General features: G+C 49.5%; 9 protein-coding genes across 9 annotated transcripts; 4 read left to right on the top strand and 5 right to left on the bottom strand.

The window, feature by feature from the left end:
• Nucleotides 1–53: 53 nt before the first annotated feature.
• Nucleotides 54–1,300, bottom strand: UA08_00378 (hypothetical protein; the record flags this gene model as incomplete). Its single annotated transcript, XM_020260177.1, has 4 exons — nucleotides 54–314; nucleotides 425–1,091; nucleotides 1,160–1,188; nucleotides 1,244–1,300. 4 exons carry the CDS (start codon nucleotides 1,298–1,300, stop codon nucleotides 54–56), a joined length of 1,014 nt encoding a protein of 337 aa, XP_020124176.1.
• Nucleotides 1,301–1,567: 267 nt separating this feature from the next.
• On the bottom strand, nucleotides 1,568–3,937 carry UA08_00377 (putative glutamate--tRNA ligase, cytoplasmic; the record flags this gene model as incomplete). Its single annotated transcript, XM_020260176.1, has 5 exons — nucleotides 1,568–2,197; nucleotides 2,253–2,376; nucleotides 2,441–3,082; nucleotides 3,143–3,624; nucleotides 3,680–3,937. 5 exons carry the CDS (start codon nucleotides 3,935–3,937, stop codon nucleotides 1,568–1,570), a joined length of 2,136 nt encoding a protein of 711 aa, XP_020124171.1.
• A 236-nt stretch (nucleotides 3,938–4,173) lies between these two features.
• On the top strand, nucleotides 4,174–5,222 carry UA08_00376 (hypothetical protein; the record flags this gene model as incomplete). The annotated part of the gene is made up of 3 exons (XM_020260175.1): nucleotides 4,174–4,436; nucleotides 4,507–5,071; nucleotides 5,130–5,222. 3 exons carry the CDS (start codon nucleotides 4,174–4,176, stop codon nucleotides 5,220–5,222), a joined length of 921 nt encoding a protein of 306 aa, XP_020124172.1.
• A 168-nt stretch (nucleotides 5,223–5,390) lies between these two features.
• Nucleotides 5,391–6,350, bottom strand: UA08_00375 (hypothetical protein; the record flags this gene model as incomplete). The annotated part of the gene is made up of 2 exons (XM_020260174.1): nucleotides 5,391–6,266; nucleotides 6,336–6,350. 2 exons carry the CDS (start codon nucleotides 6,348–6,350, stop codon nucleotides 5,391–5,393), a joined length of 891 nt encoding a protein of 296 aa, XP_020124173.1.
• An 857-nt stretch (nucleotides 6,351–7,207) lies between these two features.
• UA08_00374 (hypothetical protein) lies at nucleotides 7,208–8,083 on the top strand (the record flags this gene model as incomplete). Its single annotated transcript, XM_020260173.1, has 1 exon — nucleotides 7,208–8,083. The coding sequence occupies one exon, from the start codon at nucleotides 7,208–7,210 to the stop codon at nucleotides 8,081–8,083; it is 876 nt and encodes a 291-aa protein (XP_020124174.1).
• Nucleotides 8,084–8,323: 240 nt separating this feature from the next.
• Nucleotides 8,324–9,503, bottom strand: UA08_00373 (Cytosolic Fe-S cluster assembly factor cfd1; the record flags this gene model as incomplete). Its single annotated transcript, XM_020260172.1, has 4 exons — nucleotides 8,324–8,700; nucleotides 8,755–8,902; nucleotides 8,983–9,366; nucleotides 9,471–9,503. 4 exons carry the CDS (start codon nucleotides 9,501–9,503, stop codon nucleotides 8,324–8,326), a joined length of 942 nt encoding a protein of 313 aa, XP_020124167.1.
• A 380-nt stretch (nucleotides 9,504–9,883) lies between these two features.
• On the bottom strand, nucleotides 9,884–11,177 carry UA08_00372 (UBX domain-containing protein 1; the record flags this gene model as incomplete). Its single annotated transcript, XM_020260171.1, has 3 exons — nucleotides 9,884–10,625; nucleotides 10,690–11,048; nucleotides 11,100–11,177. The coding sequence occupies 3 exons, from the start codon at nucleotides 11,175–11,177 to the stop codon at nucleotides 9,884–9,886; spliced, it is 1,179 nt and encodes a 392-aa protein (XP_020124168.1).
• Nucleotides 11,178–11,635: 458 nt separating this feature from the next.
• UA08_00371 (Mitochondrial import protein 1) lies at nucleotides 11,636–12,102 on the top strand (the record flags this gene model as incomplete). The annotated part of the gene is made up of 2 exons (XM_020260170.1): nucleotides 11,636–11,914; nucleotides 11,986–12,102. The coding sequence occupies 2 exons, from the start codon at nucleotides 11,636–11,638 to the stop codon at nucleotides 12,100–12,102; spliced, it is 396 nt and encodes a 131-aa protein (XP_020124169.1).
• Nucleotides 12,103–12,590: 488 nt separating this feature from the next.
• On the top strand, nucleotides 12,591–14,311 carry UA08_00370 (hypothetical protein; the record flags this gene model as incomplete). Its single annotated transcript, XM_020260169.1, has 3 exons — nucleotides 12,591–12,680; nucleotides 12,751–13,482; nucleotides 13,559–14,311. 3 exons carry the CDS (start codon nucleotides 12,591–12,593, stop codon nucleotides 14,309–14,311), a joined length of 1,575 nt encoding a protein of 524 aa, XP_020124170.1.
• Between the last annotated feature and the right edge of the window lie 29 nt (nucleotides 14,312–14,340).

Here is a 14,340-nt window from a genome sequence, read left to right as displayed (position 1 = left end):
TTTTCCCTTCTCTCTTCTGCTCGTGTGTGTGTCATGTGAGATAATCACACGTCTTATCTCCCTCGGCCCGTCCCCGTAAGATCCGTGTCCTCTAGAGAGGGGAAATCTCGCGAGCCAGGGTTTATCAGGAGGCTCCTGCTAATGGTAGGGTCGTCATCTGATGCCCCTCCATGCCCCGAATCCGCGTTTTCATCATCACGGTATCTAGGGCCTGTAGATTCATCCCGAGTAATGTTCTCATGGTTAAAGTTAGTCCAAGCATTGCCTCGATTGCCCCGGAAGATAAATCTGAGGTTTAGTGAACTTATCCCCATCTACCGATATGCCATTTAGTTAGCTAGCATTACTACGAAGAGTAAACAATGGAGAATGGGGGGGGGGGGTGAGCACAGGAGGGAAGTGGTTAAAGAAGATATAAACATACCTTAATACCCCAACCAAAGACAGCAGCCACCAAAACCAAAACCGCAACACGCCTCTCCTGCTCACTCCACGGCTGCAAGCAACTCTGCCGATAACCCGTTGTGCTTTCACACGAATTATCGCCGTGTGTTGAATCCTTAAACGGCCAGGCTCTATCTCGTGTGCTGCGCAAACCGCAGCATTGCAATTGGTCTTGTATCGTACGGATAGCTCTCACGTCCTTGTTGTGATAGAAGGATTGCCAGGTTTGCTCGAGATGGCACCTATTATCACTCGGTGCGACATATGTGGCGGCGAGAGTGGCGATCACGGTAGGGAGAATGGTCAGCAAATGGTCTAAGGTGGATGCAATGAAGGGATAGAGAGAAGTAGGAAGTGAGGGTCTCGGAAGCGACGGTCTCGACGAGGGTCGATTGATGATGTTTCTGTTGGCGACCATCACTGTGGTATCGTTATTGTCGTTATTACCATCAGTGACAGTCTCGGCAGAGGATGATGACGACAACGCAATCTGATATTTGCGCGTGTCAACGCTCTGCTGATACCGAGATGCAAGGATATCCGAGACGAATGCAAAGAGAAATGGGAGGATTGGATAGAGCGTAGATATTGCTCCCCAGGAGGCTGGAAAGGGCAGGAAGAGCGACACTATGCGCGACCAGGCGATTCTAGCTACAAGTTAGCATATGTTCTCCATTGAGTAAAGAGGTCGGCAGCTGGAAATAGCTGGACTCACCCTCCCAATACGATGGAAATTGCACTGCTCTATCAAAACTTATAAGTCGCGGTCAAATCGATAGCCATAGAGGAAAATACTTACCAGGAAGAGCAAAGTGATGATCACGCCGGTGTTTAGTGCCGACAAGGCGATAGCCATGATGTCTTCAAAGCTTGATTTTATTGAGAATGACTTTTGGCAGTTGTTTTGAAGGGAAATCTGGTGAAAGAAGAGAAGTGACAGCCTGATTCAGTCAACCACAAGTGGGGCATGCAGTGTCACGTCTTGTGCACTTATTGGCATGGGGGGGACTTCCTTTCTACTGCGTTACTACTTGGCAAACGAGAAAAGCTACGTTTAACATTGTATATTTCTAGTAGACAAATTGAGCCACATGATTATCGGCTAACATGGCCTCTCAAAAATCTATTTTGATGACTTTCCGGTTGGGATCTCGAAGAACACTGCCGGCTTTCCATCAGCAACAAAAGGACGGTCAAGTCGGTAGTAACTCTTCCGCTCGAATTGGATGATATCGCCCTCCTTGAGGTCAGCAACATTTCCATCAGCAAACGCCTGTTCAGTCCACTCGGTCTTAGGGTTCAGGAAGTCCTCAAAGTTGTCTTCCTCCTGAAGAGAGTCTTTGGTCAGGAGATGGTCGAAGCCCACAAGTTCGACTGGCACAAGCTGTTGCCCTTCGGTCGACAACCATGTCACCTTCTTTTCGGTTTTCTTAACATCGCCTTCCAGGTGCAACTCAATCTCAAGGTTGGTTACAACATCGCCAGATTTCTCAATCTTGCGAACTATGGCATTGCCCCACTTCATGAGAGTGATCTCTTCATCCTGTTTGAAAGACTTCGCATCCTCTTGCTCGAGGATAATAGACTTGCTGAAGGCTACCTTTTTTTTGCCGATATCGGGATTCTTGTCATGCTTAGGCTTCTCTTGAACGAATGTCTCAGGAGCTCCCAAAATGGTAGCCTTGACCACTCCTTCTTTCAAGATTGCAGTATGACGTGGGGCAACGGGGTCGATGTGCTTTTTGTTTGTAGACTAGCAAATTGTTTAGTTAAAGGAGCAGAACACAATATGACTATGGGGAACATACCCAAAAGATAGTCCAGTCCAGATTGACGATGTTACGACTTGGTCCCTGTTTCAAGATAAATTCCCTAAGTGCAGGAATAGTCATGCCTCGTCGGCGAATACCTCTGATCGTAGGGAAACGGGGACTAAATAATAAAGTTAGTATGCTGCTTAGCGAAGTATTAGGTAAATTGAGTCATCTGAACTTACTCGTCCCAGCCTCGGACCGCACCGCTGTTAACCAATTTGGTGAGCTTTCTCTTGGAAAGCAGTGTTCGCACAAAGTTCATGCGAGCAAAATCCCAAATCTGGACTTTTCGCAATTGTAGGGCATTCAGCATCCACTCGTACTGAGGGTTTCTGTCTCTGTACTCAATTGTCCTCAGCGCATGAGTTACCCCTTCTACTGAGTCCAGGATAGGACAGGTGAAATCATAAGTCGGGTAAACTTTCCAAGTAGAGCCGGTCCGAGGGTGAGCAGCCTGTTGACATCTATAGATGACAGGATCTCTCATAGCTTTGTTCTTATCGTCTGGGGAGATCTTGGCGCGAATGCACCATTTCTGACCCTCTTCCGAGCCGGATTTCATCTCCTCAAAATGAGCCAAATTGTCCTCTACAGAGGCATCACGGCGCTTGCTCGGAATCCCGTTCATGCGCTCATGGGCCATGGTTTCTTTGTCCGTATCATCCGCGTATGCATGTCCTGCCTTGATGAACTTGATACAATAATCGTGCAGCAATTGAAAATAGTCCGAAGAATATGAGACTTTGTCCGGTTTGATTCCCATCAGCTCCAGATCATGAATAATCGCGTCATGATACTCCTCTTTCTCGTTGCTGGGGTTGGTGCTGGTTAAGAGTTAGTTGTGTAAAATGCAACAGTCGAGACGAAGGGTAAAGAGTTCTTACTCGTCAAACCGCAACAGAAGAGTGCCCTTGTACTTCTCATGGGCGAAGTAATCATTCAATAATGCAGCCTTTGCGTGGCCGATATGAAGGTAACCAGATGGCTCTGGTGGGAAGCGAGTCAAGATACCCTGATCAGTGTTGAGGAGAGCAATATCATAACTGGCACCTGCTTTAGACAATGCTGCAGTCTTCGCTTTTGCTGCAGCATTCACATCGTTGACAGCAGCAGTAGTCCAGGGGCAAAGCTCCTCCAAGAAACGAAACCAACGGGACAAGTTCTTGAGTGTTCCTTTCTTCACTGCTGTTATTGCTACGCGGTTTCCACGGAGGGCACCCCAGAGGGCAATGTCGGGGGCGGACAAAGAGTAGCCAACGAGGAAAGAGCGTAGAGTCAGGTAGGAGTTCAGAGCCTGCAGCGGAGCTTCGAGAGCTTTGAAGTCTAGAGGAATGTATTCTTTCAACCGAGACAGCCATTGGTCCTCCTGTAGTGGTCATTAGAGACTCTAAGCTATATATAGGGATTAAGTGGGTGCATACTTGGGCCTCGTATTTGCTTTTGAGGAACGGGAACTGGGCACGAAGCTCTGCAATGACAGGATCAATACCATGTACCGTCTTCCCATCGGCATTGGTGAATTGGATCAGATCACCGCCGGTGAGGGCAGTAGCATTCTCATAGATGATCTCAACCACCGGACTGGGACGTGCCTCGTTGACGGAAGTAGCAATCAGCGTGGCGGGCAGCAGACCCGCCGGATTGGAGCCGCTCGCGCAGACCAACTTGCAGGAAGCCATTGCTTTGTGTCAATATTCTGATAGACAGCAAGAAGAATTGCAAAAAGCGAAGTTATAGCGGGGTGACTCAGCCAGAAAAAGCAATGCCCCACAGCGAATCGCAGAGGGAAGCCACGGAGACCCACCCTAGAAAGAAGGGCCGGCGTAACCTTTTTCCGCTCCTTAAACGCTCCGAGAAAACATTCGGCAGAGCCGTCATTCACGAAGGTAAGTCAGGCTTGGGTTGTATTCTAGCAATGGCTACGCCCTTTCGATCCTTGCCAGTCACGGCACGGAATATATCAGCATCATACCGATCGGCTCTGCGACCAAATGGCGTCATTGCTCCTTTCCTCTATCCGCTCAGCCAGCAACAAGTGCGCGGTGTGAAGAACAATCCCCAAGCCAAAGGGAAGAAGGATCAGAATAAGTCGAAGAAGAAGAGCAACAAAGGTGCCCGTGACTATCAACAGAAAGATTTGAAATTGATTGATCAGTATGCACTGTGTGATGCGATGAGGTACGGTTTTACGCCGAAAGGGAGAGAAAAAAAAACACATGTATGTCATCTTACTAACATGACATAACAGATACATCCGTGCTTTCGAGGTCGGGCGTGATCGTGAATCGGCAAAATACGAAGTTCATATTCGACTCAAATCCAGAAAGGACGGTCCAGTCATTCGCAACATGGTCCGATTTCCTCATGCTGTTCAAACCGAATCCAGAATCTGCGTTATTGCGCCGCCCGGGTCAAAACACGCAAAGGATGCCCTGGCAGCCGGCGCTTCCCTTGTGGGAGAGCAAGAAGTCTTTGAAAATATCAAAAAGGGAATCATCGAGTTCGATCGGTGTATATGCCACACGGACAGTCTCGATGCAATGAACAAGGCTGGGTTAGGTCGATTCCTTGGTCCTCGAGGTCTAATGCCAAGTGTCAAAACCGGTACCGTCGTCGATGATGTTGGAATCAGAGTACAGATGCTACGGGGCGGTACCGTGTATCGTGAAAGAGATGCTGTGATTCGAATGCCAATTGGACAATTGGCCTTTTCGCCCGATCAACTGCGCGATAACTTGCGAGCTACCCTCGAGCAGGTCAAGAAAGATGCCCTCCAGCTGAGTGACCGTGTTCCTAAGGAGATATATGAAGTGGTAAGAAAAGAATCGTTGATCAAACATAAAAATGTGTGCATGGCTTAACTTGGTGTAGGTGCTGAGCTCGACCAACGGCCCCGGCTTCAGTCTCAACGGAGACTTCAAATCCGACGATTCCCCCGATGCAGCGTACTTGACGGGCTTGTAAATTACTTAAGATTCTCGGTACTGTATTGTTAATTAGAATTTTTTTCTTTTATATATGGCGTTCCATGGTATCTATCAAAGCAGCTAGCTATCTGAAATCAATAACCAACTCCACGCTATGCAATGTACTTTTAAACAATAGAAAATTCGTGAAATGATTTTGCAACAGCTATATCGAAAGCTGTTTGAGAGCAGAAACCGCGCTTGACTCTGCCTTTAGGAGGTCATAGAGCCGCAGAATCTTGACTGTACGAGCTTCGTCTTTGGTTCCAGCCTTTCTAGATTGCTTAAGCGCCGTGTCCAAATCAAGAAGCAATGTAGACCTAATCTTTTGCAGACGGGGTTGCTGGCCAACCACAAAGGGATGATTGTTGCCTATTCGCTCCGACTCAGAAATGACATAGACGTATTTCTGAACGTGATTCTCCAGTTTTTTAACTGGTATTATTGCCGATTCGTCGTCATCATCTTCTAAATCTCCATCGCTGTCTGTGTCGTCGGAATCGAATTCTCCAGCGTCAGAACCTACATCTTCCAAGGGACTTGTAACACCGTTGGCCTTCTTGATGTTGACAATCATCAATCGCTGTTCCAACTCCTCAATGCGCTCTGCAATATCAAGCAGCGACCTTCCAATGTTCGCTTTCTCTCGGTAGCTCTTCTTCTCTTGCAACAGGCTCTGCATTTCCGTTTTCCGGGCTTCGACTTTGGCATGTATATCCGTGACATCTCGCTGGAAACCTAAGAGCCCAACTCTAATCTCTTCCACCTTCTCTTCTCCCCCATGAAGAGCGCCACCAAGCGACAGGAAGTCTTGATAGTTCTCATTGACGACATCAAGCAGCTCTTTATTCAGTCCCTGGCTTAACTCTCGCAGTTCCAACCGCAAATCCTCTAATGTTTGGTGTCTGTTTGTAAGCGACGAGAGGAAAGTGGCCGGGTCGAAATCAGGCGCAAGAAACGAGGTCCTCGACAATGGCTTGGGAAACGGAAGATCGGTGGTGTTTTCGTCGAAGTCGGACCCTGAATCATCGGAGTCAGGGAACTGTGATTGCGCGGTCAGTGTTGATTCAATTCGATTCAGCATAAAAGGAGGAAGAGAATAGGTGCATACAAAATTCCTGCTCATCTTGAAAAGCGCCCTTGCAGAAATTGGGACAGCAATGCAAGCAAGGAAGAGCCGTCAGGTGTTGGCAGTTGGAGCGTTGTGTTGTTGCGCGCAGATGGTTGGCTGCTCCTACTTCAACTTGGCCAGTCCTTCCCTCCCCTAACCAACCCCGCCTCGGCAAGCAGCAACAACAACAACAACAACACCACCTCTGCCAACTCACTCCCTGCAAGATCCCATCCCTCCGATGTATTTTTCAATCTGCTCTGCGAGAGGAGTTCCGCTTTTGTGCAGCTGAACATGCAACTTGCGCTGTGAGCCGAGCTGAGACCAACGCCGCCGTCCTAATTTGGGTCCCCGGTGGATTCTCGTCTTGACTGCCAGACTAAAGTACGGTCAGCCCTCATTGCTCTGCTGCGTGTCATCTCCTGTGGCATACGACTACGTAGGTAAGGTAGCTTTAGCGTTGAGAAATAGCCCGGTTTGAGTTGCGTCTTCTGCAGCAGAACGTGGACAAGATGAAAGCCAGATCTACAATGGCCTCGACCCACCAAGATGATGGATCTCGACTCTCTTCATCTCTGCCCCAGCCGGCTGTCTCGCGAGGGACTTCGGGCCCTGCACTGTTGCCAAACCTGGCTGTCCCTTCTCCCATCGTATCTCGTCGAGGCGAGTCGGCGCTTGACGAATCGACCTTAGCACGAAGAACCACTGCTCAGCGGCAGCTGCATGCAAATCAAAGATCTTTACTGCGACGTTTCCCAGAATCGAGAGACAATAGACATATAAACGGGCGTTTGTCTACATTAACTTCACAGCCAGTGCTGGTGAGATCATACAATCCGGTCGAGACCGAGAACGCTCGGCTGTCTACAAATATGCCTGCGCAACAAGTAGACTTACCTTCTGTTGACGAATTCGGCATCGAGGCCATTCTACGTGCAATTGAGCCAGAAATTCGCAGTACATTAGACTCTATCGCAGAGATATGCGGCAGAAGTAAACTAAGTCTTGCCAACGAATATGGCAGCCACATTGCTCCCTTCGGCGAGGTTCATCCTCCTTCCGGCGAATTACTAGCTATCCAAGAGAATACCACCAACGACATGGATGGCCCCGCAGATGTAGACGGTCACATCGTCATTGTCGATGATAATAACGACCTTTATGGGTCATCACTAGGTTTGCTCGACGATCTCCGGCAGACGGCTATTGCAACCGGTTATCCGCGAGCTACTCGAGTCGAAACACAGGAAACGAATTCAAATCATCAAAATAGACGAGGAAATATTTCTAGGGCTGGGACAGAGACACGTCCTCCAGTAACGCCGGTGACAGGAATGGAGGAATTTGCTTCTACGTCATCGAGGCCAGGAAGTAAGGCTCTGCTGGGAAATGTCTCTGCGAAAGCGAAGACTACCAACTCAGCAATGACAAGGACTTCGCCTGCATTGCTTTCAGAGACGCGTCTTGATGCTCAAAGCAATAGGTCTTCATGGCCTTCAGAGCCTCCCGATACTCCCCGGGGCTCCTCCATGCTCCCGGCTTCCTCTTTCACTGCGGATAGAACCAGCCGCAACAGGATATCCCTCGTGGCTGACGTACAAAACTGGTTGAGCTGGTTGAAGACGATAATACAGCGTGAGAAGACTAGTCGGCAAACGTTTCATTCTCAGTCGCATTCTGCGGAGTATTCTTTGCGCGCACTGCTTGTCAGGGATCAGGACCAGGCTATCGCTATTCCCACGGCTTGAAGTGACCAAATCCTCCTACTTACTTAATATCGAAGCCCGTTTGTAGTTGATTCAGACTGGTGTCTAATCTAATGAGTTGATGACTTGATGATAGCACACTCTTATCAAAGCCTGGTATCATATATAACTGTATATATATATCAAGTGTGCTGAGGTAATAAATACAAATCCATTTGAGCGCCTTTGTATGCGATTTCTTTTTCTCTTTTTTTTTTCCCTTTTCTATCTGCCGTGCCTCGATCAGGTTTCAATTTTTTCCAAAAGAGTTTTGGTGAAGCCTTGGAAGACGGGATACGACCAGCAATCCATATATCTGTCTACCAATAGTCGATTATCAAGTTCGGCCGGACGTTGTCCAGGTCCCTGCTCTTCAACCTGTCCAGTTTTATTCCCTGTACCATTGCCAGCAGTCTTGCCGACATTTTCATCATCTTCATAATCACTCTCTGACTCCTCCCCAATCTCCTGGCTTTCAACAAGCTGGCCGAACTTGACATCGATAGGCACGCGGCCCAGGAATGGAACCGACATTTCAGTTGCCATAACTTCCCCTCCACCACGAGAGAACAAATTGCTCACTTCTCCACAGCATGGACACGTATACCCGGACATGTTCTCTATAACGCCCAGCATAGGGATTCGCGTCTTTACGCAGAAATTTATTTCCTTACGAACATCAGACGTCGCGACGGCCTGGGGCGTAGTGACAAGCACCGCGCCGGCGAGATAGGATATATTCTGGCTTGTGGCTGTCGTACGTAAAGGCGTCGACATGGTGAGAAGACTCTCGCCAATGGCAATGTGTTCGTCGCTCGTTCCCTACCATACATCACCACATTAGCATCAGACCGTACTTGATATTAACATATACGGGGAGTTTCTTCACGGCACGTCCATACCGGAGGCGTATCAATAAGCAAGTAATCCGTCTCCCCCCAATATACATCCGTCATAAACTGGCGCACCATAGCCGTCTTCTTCGGACCCCGCCAGATCACGGCGTCTCCGCGATCGCGCAAAAGAAAGCCTACAGACATGCATCGCAACGACCCGCGCGAAGCCGCATTCGTATCGTTCTTAGCATCGCCAGGGTAAACCTCCACTGGTATCCAGCCACGCGGCGACTGCGTTATTTTCGCATCCTCCTTGCCAACCAGGCGGGGAATGGAAGGGCCCGTGAGGTCGATATCGAGGATGCCGACCGATTTCCCCTGGAGCGTAAGCGCGAGAGCGAGCTGCAGCGTCACTGACGATTTGCCGACTCCGCCTTTGCCGGAGAGGACCTGGTAGGAAGCAAGATATCGATCAGCAAATAATATATCAACAGTGCTGAAGAAGAGCGCGTCACTCGCTGCTGTTATCGATAAGCGAGCGGGGGGGAACTTACCAGCACAATATTTTTGACGCCTTCGAGGGGCATTGCATGCAGATGTGCCCTTCTAATGCTGTATTTGCGGTTTGAGGTGACTAGAACAATGAATACGAAAGCGAATCCAAGCTCTCAGTTGCAAGTAGAAGCATGCGTCGTGTTTTTGGTTCTCTACCGCGGTAGATTCAGGGAGAAAAAAGTTGCTCTGCGTCATCGGAGCGTTGATTGATAAGCAGCCATCTCCGCAATCTCAACTACTTTTTGATAACTACATACTGGATAAGTGCTTTGGATTGTTTCAAAATCGAACGGAGCGATTTTTTTTTTTTTTTTTAGCATTCATCTAGTTACATTAGGCATAGATTTTGAGACTTTATAGAATCCAAGTATGCAAGTTCTGAAATCTAGATCGGCTAGAAGTTGGCTTTGAACTATTGCCACTTCTGCACAACAACCCCGCCGCGTTTGAAGTCGGGCAACTCGCCCAGGATAGCGGCTTTGTCGGTCAGTTCTTTGCTGGGAAAGGTAGTCATCAAGACCCATGCGCGAGGCTGACTGGTTGGGCTGGCTGCTGCTACAAACGAATAGACATCCCCAATTGTATGGCTTGTGTTGAAGCGAGAAGACAGCCTCGTTCCGTCCCCGAGTCTGATCTGCAACGTCACTGTCGGCTGTGACTCGTCTATGTTTGGTTTCGCTGCTTCTGAAGGTCCAGGCGCCGCCGCCGCCGCCGCCGCCGCCGCCGCTGCAGCAGGTTCGGGCTGGGATGTGCGAATAGCCGGCGTAGGGCTTCCCAGCCTCTGGCCGGCGCTGGAGAAGGGCTTGTATTTTGGCTTCGGCCTAGTATATTTTTCGTCGTGCTGCTTTATTTCCACATCAACTTCCTGGCCTGGTGCGACGTTCATGATCGAAAGAGGAGCGCGGCCCCGCCGGATGCCTTCGAGGATGCCGGCGTTCCTACGATCATCAGATCTATAAAGGTCGCCATCATCCACCGAGAACCCGTCGGCCCAGAAGTGTAATGTGCGGTTTACTTTGGGTGCTGGTTGAGGACGATTCTCGTTCGGATCTCGTATCACTTGGCTAGGCGTATCGTCACCTCCAAGAGTGCGGGCGGATCCAGTAAAGTAAGATTTTCGTGTCTCTGACTCACCAGACCTGGGGGGCTGGGGTCTGCGACGGGTTGTTAGTGAATTCAAGTAACCATAGTAGTTTCAAATAAAGGCGGAAATCTTACCGCATGGCCTTTTCTAAAATCTTTTGCTTAAGATCATCCGGATTCTGCACTGCGAGGCCGGATTTTTCACCTCCTGCAAAGAAATCTTGGTTCTCGTCATCTTCGTTGCCCGAGTCACGTCCACTGCCTGAGGCTAGATCGCCCAGCGTTGCAAACTTCTTGGCCGGACTACGTCGAGTGTCGGACTGCTTAGCTGGCGGAGTATGTTCAGTCGAGCGTTCGCTTGGGTCATCGCTTCCTAATCGACGCCCGCCTCTCGGATCCATGTCTTGTAAGAGCTCCTCTTCCTCTTGGTCTGCGAAAAATTCGGTGACGGCAGCATCGAGGTCCCACTGGTTAGCTTCTAGAAAGGGGCGGGCCTGGAGAGACTGTTAGTATGGACGAAGGCAACACGAGGCGCGAGAACTCACTTCCGATGGAGAGACGCCCGTCATGGCGCAGAACTGAGAAAGGGCCTCATCCTGATTGGCATGGAAACTGGAGGCCATGTCGGTGTGTGAGGAGGATGCTGGCCCAGAGTCAAAAATGTCGACGATGTGCTGGAGTGTTGAAGAAAGCAGGAGTCCTCTGGTGAATGGAAGGTCGGAGAAGGTTAGCATTATTTACTCCTCCCGTACGTCACGGTTGCCTGATTGGTCCCGCCGCGCTGAACCAACCCCCCAACTTGCTGAACTTGCACCGCTACTAACTCCGTGCGATGGCTTAGAGCAGCAGCAGCTGGTGCTTCAAAGCAAACATACTCTCTTCAACGCCCACCGCGTCCTTCTCGGCCTGATCACGCCCTCTGATCCCCGTCTGCGAGGAGCTGCTGATTACATAAGCCGGGGTTCCCCACCAAACATTCAGCTTGCTTGACGTCGGCTCGTATACCATCCTCTTGAGCGCACGCATACACACACGCACATACGTACTTACTTACTTACATACATACGCTGTCACGCACGCCATGGCCGACAACAGAGCGAGCGAGCCAATCGAACTGTACGATTCTGGCCTGACCGTGCCTTCAGACTCGGAGAACTACTCAGCCAACAACGAGCTCTCGTCCTCACCACCGTCCACATCAAGCTCGCCGGTGATTCTCTACAAGCCGCCTACCTTCTGGAGCTTACTGCGCGGAACGGCCATTAATGTCATCCTCCCCTTTGTCAACGGCCTGATGCTCGGCCTAGGTGAATTACTCGCGCATGAAGCCGCGTTCCGTCTGGGCTGGTCTGGAACAAAGGTTAGTTCTCACGCGGTTCTCTCTATTCTGTAATGGATGCTGATTATATATATATATATATATATATACAGATTTTCCCGACCTACAGGCGCACCACCCCGGTTGGCCCTGGAATCGAAATGAGAGAGATACGAGACCGACGGAGAAATCCTCACGCCGATGTTGGGGATGCAGCGGCCCTTGAGTAGACGGGAAGAATAATACCTTGCAGCGTCGATTTTCAAAATGTCAAGAAGCAAGGAACACGGAGAGACACGTATTTTGCTCACATCACATTTATCTATTCCTATTATTACTGTTATAGCTACGGGGTTCAAGGAGCCTCAGGGTTCTGTATATATAAGGGCGCACTTTCTGGCCGGCGTTTTCAGGCATTTCCGTATTTAGAACACAGGGATCCACGCATGGAACTGTTCTTTTGAAGCTTCATCTGACAGGCACAATGTTGTTATACGAAACCAAATCAATAAGTGCAATTAATTCAATACAATTCAATTCAATTCAATTTAATTGATTTCATATCGGTATTTTTGACTCTTCGCCGGCAGGCCGCCGCCTGGCAGAATCGGGCTTGGCGCATCGCTGCGGAACAAAATATTTGTCGGCCGCAACAGCGCGCGCATCGAAGACAACCGTCTATTCCTCTCCTTCTCGTTCAATCACCACCGCCGCCAAGATGTTTGGCGCTCGCGGCCTATCAAGGGCTGCCGTCAAAGGCAATATAAGGAGCATTCCCTCAGTGAAGCACATCTCCCCAGCTCGATCGGTACGTTTTTCTTTATCAGGGGAATAGCATGTCTTGGAGCCGTGAGCACTAACCTCGCTACTGCTGGTAGTTATCGTCCATTGCCTCTCGTCCTGTTCTCGCTTCTAGCCCCGGAGCTCGACTACGCTTGAAGGCCAGTTCATTTTTACCTCCGGCCTCTGTGTCTGGTCTTTCATACGCCCGATTCAATTCAACGTCCTCCGCGGCCAGCGGGACACCGGAAGCTACTGAAAATGTCCTTCCGGAGTTCGAAGACCTCATCCCCAAAATCGAAGACATCCCCGAACGCATTGGGTACTTGAAAGAACTCGGCCTCGACTTTGGCTGGGGCCCGTCAGCATTTATGGAATGGACAATCGAACATCTTCACATTCTCAGCGGTATGCCCTGGTGGGCCAGTATCGTCGTTGCCGGTGTATTAACGCGGCTGGCTCTGTTCAAGCCGTCGCTCATGGCAGCCGACAATGCAGCCAAAACCGCGCCTGTCAGAGATCAAATGTTAATCTTGAGGAAGCAAAGGCTCAACTTCATGTCCCAAGGGAAGCAATTGGAAGCGGCAAAGGCTAAAGTGGAGATGGATGATCTTTACAAGAACAACGGCATTGCCATGTGGAAGAGCTTTATGCCATTGCTGCAAGTGCCTCTTGGATTTGGAACTTTCCGTGTTGTGCGAGGAATGAGTTTACTTCCGGTGCCGGCGCTTGCGACTGAAGAATTTGCTTGGATTCATGATCTTACGAGTTACGATCCCTTATACGTGATGCCTGCGTTAACAACGGCATTCATGTATATGGCTCTTCGGGTAGGTCTTTCCCCACCAGCACACATCTTTCGGGTTCCATTAGGCTGACATATGCACTCTTTTCTTTCCTCTGCAGAAAGGGACATCTGGCGGAGCAAACGATTTACAAGCGACTTCCCTCGGCAGGTCTTTCACCATGGGACTGCCGGCTATATCGTTATTGTTTATAATGTGGCAACCAGCTGCTTTGCAGTTGTATTTTGCTACCAGCGGTTTCTTTGCGCTAGTCCAGGCGTATCTGCTCAACACGCCTAGCACACGCTCATGGCTTGGTGTAGCTCCGATCAAGAAGGTACAGCCAACAGCAGATGCTCTAGCTGCATCAGGCATCCGAATGATTAGCAAAGAAGAACTTATTGCCCAACTCCGAAAACAGCAACAGGAACAGACAGGTGGAACAACATCATCATCCGAGATTTCGGCATCGTCCACGAAGCCCGAAAACATCAGCATTATCGACAAGATGGTGAACAACGCCAAGAAGGAATTCTCCAGCATGAAAAAGGAAATGAACAACAAAGTAGAAGAATTTACAGGCAACAACTCCGCCAACCCCGACGGGACTCCACGTGCAAAACCCCGTTTGACCGAAGCAGAGCAAGCTGATGCAAACTCCTACAAGTCGGTGCGAGAAATCGATGACGCGCGTATCATGGCCGAGGACAACCGCAGACGCGTGGAAGAATATTCAAGATACGAGGCCGAGCAGCGCCAGACCGTTAATTCATGGCAAGATATAAGGAGGAAAGCAAAGGAGGCGGCGGCAGCAGCAACAGCGAATTCCTCAGGATCATCAAAATCGAGGACGAAATCAAAGGGGAGGAAGTAGACAAAAGAGAAAAACAAAAAATCAAAGTT

This window comes from Talaromyces atroroseus, assembly GCF_001907595.1.
Source record: "Talaromyces atroroseus strain IBT 11181 chromosome Unknown scaffold_0, whole genome shotgun sequence".
Classification (NCBI taxonomy): Eukaryota; Fungi; Ascomycota; class Eurotiomycetes; order Eurotiales; family Trichocomaceae; genus Talaromyces; species Talaromyces atroroseus.
The sequence above is the reverse complement of the archived record's forward strand: the minus strand, read 5'-3'. Positions and strand labels throughout refer to the sequence as shown.